Source organism: Neovison vison, chromosome 4 (genome assembly GCF_020171115.1).
Source record: "Neovison vison isolate M4711 chromosome 4, ASM_NN_V1, whole genome shotgun sequence".
Lineage (NCBI taxonomy): Eukaryota > Metazoa > Chordata > Mammalia > Carnivora > Mustelidae > Neogale > Neogale vison.
Window position 1 is genome coordinate 202,051,580 of NC_058094.1, and position 17,629 is coordinate 202,069,208.

At 38.6% G+C, this 17,629-nt stretch overlaps 1 protein-coding gene across 1 annotated transcript in view; it reads left to right on the top strand.

Moving 5' to 3' along the window:
* Positions 1 to 17,629, top strand: part of CPED1 (cadherin like and PC-esterase domain containing 1) — a 262,691-nt gene that overhangs the window by 62,489 nt on the left and 182,573 nt on the right. The window contains exon 4 of the mRNA XM_044246452.1: positions 2,191 to 2,266. Coding sequence (XP_044102387.1) covers positions 2,191 to 2,266 — 76 coding nt within the window. The remainder of the gene's footprint in view (positions 1 to 2,190; positions 2,267 to 17,629) is intronic.

The following is a 17,629-nucleotide window of genomic DNA, read 5'->3' on the forward strand; positions in this document are numbered from 1 at the left end:
TACCTCAGGTCTCACACAGAAAGCCACCTCTTTGATGAGACACAGCGACTACACTTCTGTCTGAAATCTGTGCAAGCTGTGCTGTCTTTGCACAAAGTCTTCTGTCCCATTAGTTCAGTTATGGGCATCCCTTTGACCAGGACTCTTGTACTCCTTCCAGTTTGTGTAGGATGAGACAGCACATCACAGATGCTCTTAGCATCTACTGTAGCAGCACCTTTGCCCTGAGCTCTACAGAAAGAGGGAGAAAGTCTTCAACTGGACCTTATCAAACACATAGCCTTTAGTGATACTTACCAAATATGCTACTTTTCTTTCTGGGTCCTTCTGTGAACGTTTCTGTGTAGTCATTAGCAACTGATTTGGCTGATGTTGGGGGGAAATTGTTCAGGTTTATTGACTTTTAAAGTTTTTGCCTATGTAATTTGTATTATCTTTTAAAAAAGAACAACTTTTATTGTACTTTCTCCATATTTTTGCAGCATTCTCTCTCTTTCTTCCAGCCTTTCTTAGGAAGTCTGAATTGTAATCTTAAGTATTTTCTGAAAACTATTCTTTGTTTTCTACTTTTAGTCTCTGAACTTTCTCACTTTTGAATATGAGAAATGTAGACTTCCCTAACATCTACAGTGTTCCGTACTTAGAGCCTTTGCACTCCCGGTGCAGGAAGAATGTAAGTGACCCTGCTATCTTTGGAGACTCTCAAATGTGGGTAGTTAACAAGGTTGCTCACACAGATTCACAGGAGCAGGTTCAGCGGAAGCCCCGGCTTCATTCATACACAGCATGGGCTGAAGTTTGCTGTTTGCTGACTAAATGAATAGAGTTAACAAGATGGCAAGGGTTAGCAAATGTTTAATCAATGCACTGTTTCAGAGCACTCTAAAGTGAATCATTTTGTAAAAACTACGACTGATGATTGAATTACCAAATTGATCAAAACCTTAGTGAGGCAGCGGAATTCGGAGACCAAAAGCTGTAAGAGACAAAACAAAGTGATGTGTTCAAGTATGATTCTGTTACATGTCGTAAGTGGATCTAAAACCAGTGTTTCCGGTTCTCTCTTTTCAACTGCAGTTGGGCTCTTTTTTTTTTTTTTTAAAGATTTTTTTTTAAAGATCTTTTTTTTTTTAAAGATTTTATTAATTTATTTATTTGAGAGAGAGAGAGAGAGAGAATGAGAGAGCATGAGCTGCGATGGGGTGGGAGGTAGGGGGGGTGGCGGCCCAGACAGGGCCAGAGAGAGAAGCAGATTCCCTGCTGCTGATCATGACCTGGGTCAAAGGCAGTTGTTGAACCAACTGAACCACCCAGGCCCCACTGAGCTCTTTTTAAATAGCCACGTGAGGCGGACACAGTGGAGAAACTACCATACTTGGTAAGTTTAGAGGGAGTTAATTTGAAAGTAATCAATAATTTCTCAGAAGTGAATCTGATTTTCAAGCTAAATCACCTTGATCTCTTTCTTTTAGTTTTAACAAGGCTTTGGGACATTCTTTCGGGAATTTGGTTGATAATAGCTAGATAATCAGTCTGTAAATTCAGAAATGAAGAAGAAAATTTAGCTTTGGTGGCTTTTCTTTATAAGGTAATATATATATTTTAATTTATGATAATGTCTGTGAAGCTTTCTGAGAACAAATTTTTGTTAGAAGATAGTTTCACAGTGACTGGACTTTATAGTCAGAAGCAATAAATGCCCTTCAATGTGAAGTAAAGTCTATATATTAAAGTTTGAAACACGCATAGCACTGAATTTCCACTAAATGTCTGTGATTCAAATCACTGAGGGCCTTCGGAACTTCAGAGTTTCGTTGGTTTTGGGGTATATTTAGTGCTATTTTCTGCCAAAGCATAATTGGTAACTGTCAAGTTATTCATGTTACTGTATTTGCTGTAAGGACAGAAGTATTTTCCGTTAGTTTTAGCGCATATCATGGCTGTGAAATATATCAAGGTTTTCAGAAGTATTCCCAAATATTTTAAAATTTTCTGAGGGCAAGTTTTTGTTTTATATTATCAAATAAACCACTTTATTATTCTGGATTTGAATGTGGACTTGCAGAGATTTGAAGGTAGGGTGTAGAAAGGTAGAGGCTAGTTCACAACCCTACCCTGTGGGTTTTTGCGTTTTCTTTGCTTTAGCATTTATGAATGCCCAACTCACTAGAATCTTTTCATTTCTTTCAGGTAAACATATTACCAGATATACAGCATCAGCTTTGCAGAAAAGAAGGATTATGTCAAATAATTAGAAGATTTCCAGGTAATCTCTAGTTTGCGTCCTTATGCATAAACATGTGAGATATGTAGGCTCCTTCAGCAGATACTGAATAATGAGATCTTAGATTCTCATATTTAGCTCCTTTGTCTATCATTCCACTATCACGAATCTTCCAGAATCCACAAGGTTCTGCCCATGGGGAGATCCTGATAAAAAGGAATACAAACGTTAACTTTGATATTCTTTCTTTTAGTTTTGCCTTCTAACTTTCTAGATGAACATTTCTTTCTTCTCCTGTGTTTGTCTTGAAAATAATTGCTATTTTATTTTAAAAGCAATTATTTTAATTATTGAAATACTTCTTAATTATATAAAACAAGGTTTTAAAAATTATTTCATCATGATTAAGTGATTCTTATCTTAGGAAATTTGCTTCTGCTTTTTGAAATTCCCTCAATTCGTGTGTTTCCCACAGGATACAGAATGAGTAAATTCCATGTCTTGACAACATTAGAAATTTGGGACAAAAATTACCATCTCATTTTTTCATAGGTTCCCAAGGTGGGGGGAAAAAAAAAATATCAGATGGCCTGTGAGTCTTCATAGATCAAATGATAGCTTACTTTAAAACCCATGTGTGAAAGGGTTTCTCAGATTTCTTGTTTAAAATCCATTTAATGTTAAACAGCTTATGCCCCTAGAAAGCATTTCAGTATATAATTACAATTTAGATCTGCAGAGCTTCAATTCTATTTTTAAAAATTTAATTTGTGTCCTAGTGGGATCAGAAACCTCATATCCCATGGGGTTTTCCATGGAGTTTCTGCTTCCACACAAAACATACAGCACATTGGTATCTCCCGTCGTAAAGACTACAGTCTTCTACTATCATTTCTCAAGGATTAAAATAAAGTGAAAATGAATCAACAACTCAACTTTAAATTTAAGGTGGTCATCTAAAAATAAAAAATATTTGTTTTTATAAAAAAACCTTGTTTTTATAGTTATTGTTTTTCTATGGCAATTGTAACTGACTCCATAATCTCTAAGTTTTTTTTCATTTGTTTCTGTAAACTTCCAGCTGGGTAGTTTTTATCATTTTATATAAAAAAATGTTTTTGTGAGATGCAAGTAAAATAATTATTTCCATTAATGTATTATTAGTCAGCATCTAGGGATCCTTTATTTTAGGTAATTTGAAGGAAAAATTTTGTTTCCATTTGAACAAAACCTGCATATTTTTAAAGTATGTTTATCTTTGTTGCTACTTACATTTCAAAATGATTGATTTAAAACATTAAGTTTCTGGTGTCCCTGGGTGGCTCAGTCAGTTAAATGTCTGCCATCAGCTCAGGTCATGATCCCAGAGTCCTGGGATGGAGCCCTATATTCTGGCTCCCTGCTCAGCGGGAAGCCTGCTTCTCCTTCTCCCACTCCCCCTGCTTGTGCTCTCTCTCTCGCTGTGTCTCTCTTTGTCAAGTAAATAAATAAAATCTTTAAAAAAAATCTTTAACTTTGGACTTAGCAGAACATGTAGAATTACAGGAATAAAAGCTTATTTATACCCAGAAATGGGTTACCACTTTTAAAAAAAATTCCCCAAACAACTCTTACATAAGTTCATATTTTATATTTTGCTTCTCTGCCATTAAGAAACTTTTAACAATCTTCTTTGGCTTTAAATATTATTTTTTCCTCAAGAACATCTATAGGTTCTAGAACATAATGTAGTCCTTCTCTACTCTGTCTAGTGTTTTTTCTATTTAGCTCTGTGACTAACGGGATAATTTCATGGAATATATAGGCTTTTAAATAAAATTATTTCTCCTATCATGTTATCTAAATATTATCAAAGATAATTTTCTTCTATGTTTACCTTTAGAGGACAGCATATAAGTCCCCAGCATTATTTCTGATAAGCTTTATATAGAGTATTTTCCTGTAGATGTTGCTACAAATATGGACTATGTGATATAAACTCAGTATTCACAATATTAGAAACATTCTATTTGTTGTGACTAATGAATATTGAATATTGAATACAGATTAGATAGCAACATGTTAGTACCTAAATATATACTACTATTAAAGAGGTAAGATAGTAAAACCAAGCAAACTACTTTATAATTGAGCCATTTTATTTAAAGTCAAAATGGCCTGTGCCAATTTAGGCTGTGTTTCATCTGGAGGTAGACAAGACCGAAATTTTTGAAACCAGAGATTTACCTCTGCTACATATTAACTCTGTGATTCAGAGGTGGTTGGTTTTTCTGTTTGCTTTTTAATCTATAAAGTGAGGCTAAGGAAACCCATTTCATAAGTTTAATTTTAAAAGCATAGTAGATCGTGTGTGTGTTTGTGGTATGTGTGTGTGTTTGGATTTAAAGAATAAAGCATATTATATATTATACCTAACACATCGTGCTTCAACAATGGTAAACGGATCATCCTAGATTCAAAAAATGAAGCAACGGGTCTCACAGTACTTAATATTTTTTCTCTTCATATGATTGATTATCACTATGATTTTATGTTTCGGGCAAAACCTGTGAAAGATTTGAGATTTCATCTTATTCCCAAGCTCACAAGTCTGCCTGCCAGTTTCCCAGGGCATGGGCAGAAGACATGAGACTCTTGGGTCAGAGACAAACAACTCTATTATTTACAGCAACAGCAGTAGGCGGACTACTAGCATTTGTACCGGTTCACAGAATCCCAGTTCCCACAGGGTGACGCGAAGCAGGCGAGGTGACACTTGTATACTTAATGGTTTGTGTTTCAGTGGAGGAGCTCTGAGCTTAGGGAGTTAGGGTGTTTTATAATGGACAGTGAGCATGCCTGCCCTTTGCTCCAGAGAGAGACATTTTTTTTTGTTATACTAGACAAAACCTTCTCTTTGCTCCAGAGTGAGATGCCATCTCTACTTTTCAAGGGTATCTGCTATATAAATATCTTTGAAAAGATAGTTCAGGACAAAGATTGTCTGTGCCTCTGTTTGCAAAATGTCCAGGAATGTGAAAGATGCATGGATAAGTGTCTTCCAACAGTTTCAGAGAAGAATACCTGACAAGTTCTAGGTCTGAAGCTCAATCAACGTATGATAATTCCGAGCAAGATTTAAAGCCTAGTGGTGCTTCAGTTTCCTTGTCTATCAAAATGCAGCCTTTGACAAGGATTAATAATGTTGAGATTCCATGATTCCACTGTGCCTTTTTCTCATGCAGACATGCTGTTCCAGACTTTACTTTAAGCAGTAGGTGGAGACAGCAATGCCTAGAGAGGAGGGCGGATCATACTGGTAAATGTGGTTGGGACTGTGGGTGTGTAGCAGGACAGAGTTTGGGCCAGAGGTAGAGAAGCATTTGAAGACAGCAGGTGAGATTAACACCGTCTGTTCTGTTCCATCACCGAACTGAATGTACCTGCCATTAGACTTGTGACTCACTTTGAAAGGCACAAATCCATGGAATTTTTACTGGCTAGCACAGAGATTTATTTTTACCTTGCCATTTAATGCTTTGCCTTTTGGGGAAAAAAAAAAAGTTTCATAATTTTTAGTCGGCGCAAATTCTAGCTAAGGGTTTTGTTTCTTTTTAGTAAGGTTGTTTTTTAGGTAAAAAAAGGATTTCGTGGCACCTGGGTGGCTCAGTGGTTAAGCCTCTGCCTTCAGCTCAGGTCATGATCTCAGGATCCTGGGATCCAGCCCCATGCGGATCCTGGGATCCAGCCCCACATGGGGCTCTCTGCTCAGTGGGGAGCCTGCTTCCCCCTCTCTCTCTGCCTGCCTCTCTGCCTACTTGTGACCCCTCTCTCTGTCAAATAAATAAATAAAATAAAATAAAAATTTCTTTCCCAAATTTAAATGAGATATAAATACAAAACAAGACAACAGAAAATGTTTTTACTTGGGTTGTGAGTTGTTTTTGTTCTTTTTTATGCAGTCTCATCATCCAACAAGCTCTGGTTAGAAGTGTGCCAAATTTGGGGGCATTACTCATTCTTTCCAGTAGTTTTATCTTAGCTCTCAGCATTGGCTTTCACGTGAAGCTTGAAATGTACCCAGACTTGATGCAAAGGTAGCATTTTGAACACTTTAGACTCTGTGTCCTCATTTTAATAATAACATGTGGGTACATGAAGAAAAAGGAAAACAATAAAATAATTTGTTGTATCTAAAGATAACTGGGCTTTAAAAAATTATAGATGTTTACTGTCAAGCATAAAACACATCTTTTAAATAACATAATTAAATAACATCTTTAAATTTAATTTAAAACATCTTTAAATAACATAATTGAAATTATTTTTAAATATTGATCAGTAAGTTATTTATCTCATGTGGCACTGATGATTATTTTTAATATTCCAGATCTAAAAATTCCTGTTTGTCATATGATGTCAGCAAAATATTGTCAGGGAATTGGGTAGCTTAGCTTGGATTTAAACAAAGTGACATGGGAAATTGTCAATGCCTAATACCATTTGAGAATTTTTGTTGCTTTCATTTTATTCCCTCCCCTCTGCTATAACTTGGAGGAATATTCTCCAAGTCTGTAAGAAATGGGAACCTTTCCATTGTTAAGGACTGGGGACTTGTCTCTACAAGGCAATCAGGCAAACCTTCAGAGAAGGCCAGCTTGCTTCTTCTGTGTCCTCTCAAATACAAAATCCCTTCTCTGTGTCTCCTGTGCGTTCCTTCATGTTTCTGTCTTTCCAAAGACTTCCACCTCCTGTCCCATACATGATTATATCCTTTATGCAAAACATTCTTTCCCCAAGGAAAACTCATCTCTTTAGTATGACTGACTTCAGCTAGGTGATAGCAGAAAGTAAGCTGATGGAACTAATTCAGACTAAATTACACCCTTACCCCAGTCATAAGCCTCTTAGATGTATTTGCATTTTTATAAAAGAAGCTTGCAAACCCAATGAATTTCTAATTGGTAGAATTTCTGGAAGTGCATTCAAATTCCCATTCAATTCATCAGCAAGCTGCCCACTTCCAAAGCTACTTGGATCCATCTATCTACTTTCTCTGTCTCTACCATGAGTTTAGTTCAAGACAACATTCTGTCATACCCTCCCCCCCCCTTCTTTTCTTGCCTGGAAAAATCCACTCCATTACTGAGACTCCATCCAGAGTTATCTTTCCCCCAGCCCTTTCATAAATAAAGCAATTTTATTAGACCTCCTTATAGCAGTCTGTCTAGGGACTAAGCAATGAGGTCCAGCTCTCTCGTGACTTGATCCAAAGTTAGATTCTAGAACAGAATGTTGTCAGGGACCTGGCATGTGACTTGAATAAATTCATAGCAAATTCAGAAGCTTGAGAGGTCAGATAACCTACACATTTTCAGATTTGGCCTGACATCAAATTTATAGACTCTTTAACATAAGCCATTTGGTCTTCAAGAAGAGAAGAGGAGGTGAGGACGTGGGAAAGTACAAGGCGGTACCACATGGCATCACCCAGATGCACCTCAGCAATGTTGCGGTGTGAGAAACTTAGGGAAAATGCCCCCATGTTTCTGATTCCTGTAAAATTCAGTTACCACTGAGATTCAGATCCCACTCAAGTGGTCCTTCTTCTCCCACCTCCTTATCCCTGTACTTCTCAAAGCTCCTTCCCCTCAGCATTTTCTTAAACCCTTGTTAACTCCAGTTTCCATTTTCCCCACAAAACCAGTAGTTTTACTAACCCCTGAGAACAATGACGCTGGGTTTTCTGTTAAAGCCTTAATCTCTGCAGTTGGGAGGGACCATCAGCATCTCTTTGCTACTTCTTCTCACTGTCATCTACCGACATCCTCATCATTCAAGATATTCCATAAGGAAATTGTCACCCAGGTTCATTTCTTCCTTTCTACTTCAAATCTGCCATCAATCCTGTCAGTTTTGATGCCCATACCGATGACCTTTCGTCCTCCTAACCTCACAGCTCTTTGATGTCATCAAATCCATGACCTCCTTTTTTTAAATTTTTTTTAGGTTTTATTTCTTGATTTGACAGAGAGAGAGGGAACACAGGCAGGGGGAGTGAGAGAGAGAGAAGCAGGTTTCCCACTGGGCAGACGGCCCGATGTGGGGCTCAACCTGAGCCATAGGCAGACACTTAATGACTGAGCCACCCAGGTGCCACCATGACCTTCATTTCTCATCAACTTCAGTGTCCAACTTTGGTAGCCTTGCTTGGTACCTTTCACCAAACAGCACTGCCCTATCTTTGAAAGCTTATTAATTCATGACTTCATAATCAGCCTTTCTGGCATTTTCACTTCATCAATGCCAGAAGCTGGAACCTCAAATGACACATTTAGTGCTCTTAATTCTGCTCCTTTCTCTGTCAGCCATTTTTGGTCATAATTCCTTTCTTACCAAGCACGGACCACTTAGTCTGCCACTTGAAATATTTCCCTGCAAGCACTTGGCAACATTTGTATTTTTCTTCCACAGCAGCCCTTAAGCCACCAATTATAGAAAAATCCTACAACCTGACTTCGCTGCTTCTATACAACAGACACCGGAGGAAATCACACAAGTTTGCTGTTTTTTTGTTTTTGTGTTTTTATCCTGAGGATGTCTTCCTCACTTGCTAAAATGGAAAGAAAAATCATACTGCTCTGCAGTTGTCAGCTCAGCCATCATTACCACCACAGCTGGCTCATGGCCCCTTAAAGCAGCCTGTCCTAATTTCTAAAACACTTATGAGGACACAAACAAAAAAATTGAAGAACAATGCCTAGAACTTGCAATTATAGATGTAAGAGGAACGTCCATGCTTCCTAAGGCTGATGGAAGTAAACTGTAGTTCTTACTGCTCTGTTCAGTTCTCTGTAGATAGAGAAAATCCTTTCCTCCTTGGTCAGGGTATATTTCAAAAGAAAAGCCAGCAGAATGTGCTGATGGTATGGATGGGGTTTGTAAAAGAATGTTTGCTACAGTTTCGGCCAACCATCATTTGGGCTAAACAAGTTAGATACCAGGCATGGAGTTTAATCTGTCATTTAGCTGTAGGTCCCCTAAAAGTCAAGGGGCAAGACAAGGACACATTCCTTCCAAATTGAGCATCTTGTGTTTTTAAAAGAAAGAAAGTATAAAGAGGAAAACATTAATATTGTAAATTCACCAACCCAGAAATAATAATTGGGAACTTTTTTTGTATTTTGTTACTCAAGAGTACTTTTCCAAGTGAAGTCGATTTTTAGAGATCGGCACTTTCTTTCCTCTGTGTTTCCGTTGTACCACGTGACAACCTCCATCATAGCCAAGTCACATGGTATCTTAGCTGTATTTGTATGTGTTCGTTTTCCCACAAGGACTGAGTCTCCCTGAGGGCAGGACATTTTTTCACTTCTCAAGTTCAGTGTGTGGTCGTCGTTCCTGGTATATAATAGGCCAGAGAGGATATTAATGGAGGGGGTCAGGGATGTGGAAGGAGAGTCCTACCCAGCATCAGAGGGTCTTGGCAAAGCTTGGATGGATTCATCTGTTTAGCCATTATCAACTCAATGTTGAGTTGAGACTTTGGCAAATTTGAAAATACTGTTCCATTCCTCCAAGATAGAATTATCCATTTTAAGTAAGAAGGTATTTGCGCTTACAAAAGTACGACAGAACTGTTATACTATTACATATATGCAAGAAAGATGCCAATAATATACATACGGTAGTTCTAACTTCCAGGTGATGACCACTGCAGCCAAAATACTCATGACCGTAGTGCTTTCTAAAAGGACAAGCTTAACACTTTCTCTCACAGTTGATTGTTCATTCATGCAGGCCGGATATGGACTTGTACTTCTTTTAGGTAGGCTCCTATTTTTGTACCATTTCAACTCAAAGGTCTTTAAATATTTGTTCACCATTTCCTTAGAGGAGAAGTTAAGTGCTAACTGCCAGGAAGATGGAGTAGGAAGATAGAAATGAAGATTTTCCTCTCTTTCCTACCCCATACTGTTTTAGTACTTCTTATAGATTTAACTCGCTGGACAGTTTTCTTCATCTTAATGGTTCTACATTCAGAGCAGAGGAAATCGAATACTTCTTGACGACTGTTGTGTTTCAGCATTTTTTCTCTGTGGATCCTGTGAAAGCCAGGGTGTCTGAGATATGGCCAGAAAACCTAAATCAGAAAGAAAGAGCATTGATCTAGATTGCAGTGAATGTTACGTGGGTTATTTTTCTTTGTTTAAACTCTAAACCTTGAGGGGAAAAAAATCTCAGAAACTCCAACAAAGAAATAGAAGTGCTTTGATTGATAATGTGTGGGACCCTACTCTCTTTATCCTTTCCTCTGTTCTTGTTTTCTCATCCTCTTGGGGGCTCCTAGAAGCAACTTCCTGACACCTACCTGACCCCAGAGTTCGTTCTGCCTGGGAATCATGGCTTTAGATAAGGAACTTTAGAATAGAGAGAGCTAATAGCAGTCAGTGGGGGCGGAAAATATGGTCATGATTCTGTTTGTCCAAGTATGAAAGTGAGAGAAATGTTCTTCTCTTTCCTTCTCGTACCCTATTCAGGTTTTTAGCCACCTATGAAAGGGAAGTTAATGAAAACAGAAGTAAAATTTTTAGAGTGATCAAACATGAATTTTTTTAAATTCCTTTTACCTTTCCCTTTCATTAGGGCTTTGTGACATTGGTAAGATACATTAATTATGAAAAGATAGAAAACAGAGATAAACAAAAAAGGAAAAATGTAAATGGAGTGCAATATATAATTTTTTCATACCTTCCCTATTAATGTGTAATTTTTACATACTAGAGTAACAGACACTTCAAATGTGAATAAATTATAGAATATTTATTAGTGGAAAGCTATGAAGACATTTAAAATGATGGAAATCTACATTTATTGTCACAGAAAAATGTTATATTGTTGAGTTAAAAATAAAAGAAAGAGGGACGCCTGGGTGGCTCAGTTGGTTAAGCCACTGCCTTCAGCTCAGGTCATGATCCCAGGGTCCTGGGATCGAGTCCCGCATTGGGCTCCTTGCTCAGTGGGGAGTCGGCTTCTCTCTCTGCCTCTGCCTGCTTGTGTTCTCCCTCTCTCTCTGACAAATAAATAAAAAAATAAAATCTTTAAAAAAATAAAAGAAAGAAGAGCAATCCCTTTACATGCTGTACATCATCTACTTTATAAGTTTTGCCTCTGTATACCATAGCCATCTGTAAAATGTATATTGACAATGTTTTCTCTTAAAAATATATTCTTACGTATAAACATACATATATTAATTCATTCAGTGCTCACAGTGCCTCCATAAAGGAGATACTGTTATTTCTCTTTTACTCCAAGGTAGAGAAATTAGGTACATTTCCCAGGATCTCACATCTAACAAACGGAATATGCACACAGGCACAATGAGGCCGGAGCCTGGTTTCTTTCTTGCTTTCTTTTTTTTTTTTTAAAGATTATTTATTTATTTATTTGACAGAGAGAGATCACAAGTAGGCAGAGAGGCAGGCAGAGAGAGAGAGACAGAGGAGGAAGCAGGCTCCCCGCTGAGCAGAGAGCCCGATGCGGGACTTGATCCCAGGACCCCGGAGCCTGGTTTCTTAAGACCTCACTCTGGCCGGCTCCTCAGCGTGGTTTTCAAGGCCCTCAAGGGCTGAGGCAGTCTACCTTCCTGCCAGGTCTCCCCTTATTCCCTCAACCTAACTCTGCTCAAGCCAGTCTCCTCCTTCTGCTGTCCCTTCAACAGCCCACTTAACTGTCCTCTCCTCTTCCTGCCTTTGTCCAAAAGACCTCATTTGAACTTGATCATCTCTTTTAAAGTCCTCCCCCCACCCCAAATACAGTCACATTCCAAGGCACTAGGGCTTAGGACTTCAACATATGAATTTCGAGGGAACGCAGTTCAACTCGTAACTGCCAGAGAGGGGTGGAGGAGGCAAGGAGCTGTGACTGGCCGTTCCACTGGATCCACATGGAGAGAGGAGAACAGAACCCCAAGGGAAGAAAGAGATATAGGACAGGCAAAAACAGCTTGACAGGTTATGATAAAGCCCACCGCATTCTTTACGCAGAACAACCCATGCCCCTGCCCTCACCGCAAATCATTTTGAAGTGAGAGAATAGTTACCTTCTCTTCAGCACCCAGAACTGGATCCTGTCCATTGGGTGCCCAAGTGCCCTTCTGCCGGCTGTATGTGGCTTTGTCTTTCTGCACCCTGCTTTGTTCCTACTTCCTGCTGCAAAGCCCAGTTCTCACATGTTCTCAGACCTTGTCTCTGCTCTCCAGAGCCGGCTGATTTAATAAATTAATGAGCGCTGCTCTGCTCTCCTGTCTCAAACGCACTTCTTCTTTCCCCCCACACATACTTCAGCCCAAATGAATAATTCTGTTGGTAAGAATTTCAGACACTGTTGCAGACTAGTCAGAACCTCATGGAAACTGCTGAATCATGGAAACGCGGCACTCACCTACACAGTCTGACCGAACCATGAAATTCACTGCGCTGCCTGTGAGACCTAAATCTCTGAGTTAACTAATCACAGCCAAAATCAAGTAGAGGTTTTTTTTGGAAACTGATAGCAGAGCCTTGCTCCATTTCCTTGAATGTGGGGGGAAATTATCAGCTGTTTAGTATATAGTCTGTTGGTTGGAAACTATAGAATTCTTCCTTCCACTCAGCATTTCTTAAAAAACAAGAAACAAGCTTGGCAGTGTGTTTAGGAGTACACACACACACACACACACACATACACACACACACTGTATAGTGCTGCATACCTGGCCACTGGCAAGGTGGAGGGGAAGGGCAGTGGTGACCAGTAGCACTGAGATGTGTGGATGAGGCTGAGCTTTAAGGGACTAATTTTGTCGTTTTCTCTTTGGGAGAAGCTGGACCGAGATGACTGACCCAAAATTGTCTCTCGCTCTTCTGTCACTCATGGCTTTACACTTTGCACATTTGGCATTAGGGCCATTTGAAAGGCACAACATGTCCATTTTTCAGTAAACATTTGGCAGCTCGTTGACATCTCTGAAGTCTTGCTAAAGACCAATCAGCTGAGGGATCCCTCTGCTCTTGGGTAGGGCAAGTTTGGTAAATCTTTACTGGTTTGTGACCTCTGTACTTCATGCCTCCAGCTAGGTATTTCTGTTTGACTTGGGGTTTGTAATCTTGTGCCAAATACGGCTATATGACAGAGGCAACATTGCAGAGCACACGTACAATGTGTGTGATTCTGATTATTAATTCTGAGTTTTAGTGGATCATGAAGGAAGAGGTGGTAAGAGGGGTAATCCCTTCTGTTGTCTAAATCTCTATGGCAGGCCCCATTTACTTATTTTGATGAAAAATAGGCCAGTCGCATTGCATCTACACAATACCAAAAAACTCATTAAACTGTGAAGAACTCCAAGTGGTAATTTTTTAAAATTTTTGCATTACATAATGAAAACTCAGTAAACGATGTTTGTTTATTTCACAGATTTGGTTACTCTGTCATCCCAACCTGCACTCATTAATCTGTAGTTTTATAGCTTGTTAGGTGCACACACATTCCACAACTTAGTTTGTAATCTGCTAGAACAAACTATACTATGTTTGTTGGCATTTTTCTCAATAATTATATCACCCAAGCAGTGATTGTGCTATTTTCCCCAGCTCAGTTCTTCCTGAACCACTGTATTTGTAACAGAAATGTTACAAACAAAATGTTACAAACAAAAAATGTTACTACAGTAGTAGTGTATCTGAAGTCTTAATAAGATGCCTGAAAAACATAACTTTCTTTAAAACAGACAAAAAAGTTCTTACAGAAGTAGCCAAAAATTTTATTTATAAGCGATCAAGGGCTGCGCTGTATGGGGATTACAGGAGCTAGGTTAAGAAAGTTGCAGAAAAAAATCAGGTTCAAGGATTCAGCTGGTTGAAGTGGTGAGAATTCATCCTGACTGTTACATACTTGATTGTGAGTAAACTCAATAAGGAAAGGAGAACTATAGTGTAATTTTGATTCATTTATCTATGCACTTTTAAAAATTTTTTTATTTTTTAATAAACATATAATATATTTTTATCCCTAGGGGAACAGGTCTGTGAAGCGCCAGGTTTACACACTTCACAGCACTCACCATAGCACAAACCTTCCCCAATATCCATAACCCCACCCCCCTTCTCCCAAACCCCCCTCCCCCCAGCAATATTGTTTGTTTTGTGAGATTAAGAGTCACTTAGGGTTTGTCTCCCTCCCAATCCCATCTTGTTTCATTTATTCTTCTCCTACCCACTTAAACCCCCACGTTGCATCACCACTTCCTCATATCAGGGAGATCATATGATAGTTGTCTTTCTCCACTTGACTTATTTCGCTAAGCACGACACCCTCTAGTTCCATCCACGTTGTCGCAAATGGCAAGATTTCGTTTCTTTTGATGGCTGCATAGTATTCCATTGTGTATATATACCACATCTTCTTTATCCATTCATCTGTTGATGGACATCTAGGCTCTTTTCATAGTTTGGCTATTGTGGACATTGCTGCTATAAACATTTGGGTGCACGTGCCCCTTTGGATCACTACGTTTGTATCTTTAGGGTAAATACTCAGTAGTGCAATTGTTGGGTCATAGGGTAGTTCTATTTTCAACATTTTGAGGAACCTCCATGCTGTTTTCCAGAGTGGTTGCACCAGCTTGCATTCCCACCAACAGTGTAGGAGGGTTCTCCTTTCTCCACATCCTTGCCAGCATTATCTATGCACTTTTAAATCTATCTAGATAAATAAGTAAAAATATAAATATATGTTGATACATACATTTAATTTTTTTATATTAATTAAATCTATCTATCAAGAAAGTGTGTGTGTGTGTGTGTGTGTGTGTGTGTGTGTTTGATGCTGGAGAATAAAATGTGTGGACCTTCAAAATAATCTCTCTTCCAGTCTCCTTTTGGTGGTAGAAATAGATATTGAACAACAAAATTGCAAGTGTTATGAGAGAAGAACATTGTTAGTAAGTTTTCTCTGTTCTTTTCTTTGTTCATTCGTTTTCTTGGAAGTCTAAGACCATGAGCTGACTTTTGATTTGCAAGGTACCATCAACCTGAGGAAACAAAATCCCAGTAAAGTGATGCATTGACTATAAGGCACACAACTTCTTAAAGGGTATGTTATAGAACACATTATTCATGGGAAGACGCTTCTTGTTTTTACTAGTCTCTTGAATTTCTCATAAAAACTGTAATAATTAATAACAATTTATTAAGACCAAAACATTTTAACAAGCATTTAACGTCTTCCAATCGGACCCATTCTGTTGAAAAATATATTGATGAAGACCCAAAATGAGAGTTGCAGCAAGTCATATACAAAGTCAAATACATTTATTTTCCTAAATAGAATCTTAGAATCCTTCATTTGTAGTTGAAGTTATGATTAGAAAGGATACATGTCTTGGCAGAACTATAATTAAGTGAATGAATGGGGTAGTTCTGGAAGCTATTGTACTCGTTGATGATGGGTTGGTTGCGCTTCTGTCTGGGAAAGCAGCATAGACTCTATTTTATAGTAAACCCCATTCAAATCCTCTGATTCGTGACACCAGGAACTTTTGAGACAATTTTCTTTAAATTTCTCTTAGCACCATCTATTGGTAAAATAATGGAACTTTCTTTTCTTCTGAGTCATTTTAACTAATGACATCATAGAGTCACAGCAGCAGTACAATCCCAGTGTTAGTCATTTCATAAGAAAATGTGTAGCAGATCAAACAGTCAACTTACCCCACAGAGGACAAAAGTAGGTAATTCGTTCACATCCAGTGAGAGGGCCTTTTGAAGGCCCATTTTGCCTCATCCATTTCTGAGCATCTGTAAGAAAGCAGGTACTTGTAAGAATTTTAGCCTTCAGGCACCTGGGTGGCTCAGTGGGTTAAAGCCTCTGCCTTCAGCTCGGGTCAGGATCTCAGGGTCTGGGATCAAGCCCCGCATTGGGCTCTCTGCTCAGTGGGGAGCCTGCTTCTTCCTCTCCCCCTGCCTGCCTCTCTGCCTGCTTGTGATCTCTGTCTGTCAAATAAATAAATAAATAAAATCTTTAAAAAAAAAAAAAAAGAATTCTAGTGTTCTACCTAGTGAAAGTAGAAGTCAGCAGTCCTAGAGTCCAGGTATGAGAGGACCTGAATTCCAGTTCCACCCATCTGAAGTAGAGTCACAGGATTCTGGGAGAAGTACTTAGTCCATTTGTGCCTCTTTTCTAGGCTCGTGAAAGAGGAACAATTATACTGACCATTATATTCTCATAGACTTGTCATGAAAATGCTTTATAAAAGAATACATATTGTAAATCTTTAAAAGTAATATGTAAGGCATTATTTCTATATTACTCAGGATGTCCATGAATTGACTCGGAAAGGAAAATTAAGTGAGGTTTTCAATTCTCCACTTTGACATAAAAGTGTCACAATAACATATATTGTTCTTTTTGTAGGCATTCTGAGTTGGAAAGAAGAAGGCAAGTATTACCTACAGTGAGAGGTTGAATATAGATAGTCATCAGAGGATAAGTACTAAGTTTTGGGTTGTTTTGTAGATAATTATAGTAGGGCCTCTTGATTTATGGCATGGAATTATTTTATAGATAAATTACCTAAAATAAGAGCAGGAGGTAACATTAAGTTTTTATTATATGTCAGGCACTGTCAAGCAATTTATACTTCTCTTATAAGTCCCTAAAACCATTTATGAGGCATTTACTGTCATGAGTCTTTTAAATACAGAAACAGAAGCTCCAAGAACCTCTGGGAAACATAACCAGAAAGAAGCAGATCTATACCTAAATTACTATATTATACCCCTTCTATCCAACTTGAGCCACTATACTGTATTTTAAGTTTGTTTTATAATATGAAAAAATAAGAAAGGAGTTATTTAAGAAAGCTAATACCTGGGCCTAATGAGAAATTGGACTTGTTTATGCATTTTTATGATGATGATGATGTTGATTCTTTCATCAACTAAAATAACCCTTTTAATTTCTTATTTATCATAATATTTACAAAAAGGCAGATGTTATGTGAATTTGCACGGGCAAAATGTTGTTTGTTTTGTTTTAGTCTTTGAATAGGGAACTCAATAGCAGACAGAAATTGCCAGTCCTGGGTAGTGAGAAGCTTGGGTCCTCAGCTCTGACTGTCATTCCCTCCTGGGGGGCCCCTTGATGTTTTCCCTCTTACCTCTTTTCTGATGTGCCCACCAGAGGCTCAACTCTCCAAACCACCTACAGCCTTTCTAGGCAGAGTAGAAAATTCACCATCGCAAACCTCATGCTACAGCCCCATCCCCGGGGTCAAGGGTGAGTCAGGTGCAGGCACAGCCACCAGGCTCAGATCTGGGCCTTTGGAATTCTAGGAACCACACTGGGCCACTTAGAAGGGCCCAGAATTAGTTGTCCTGGCTT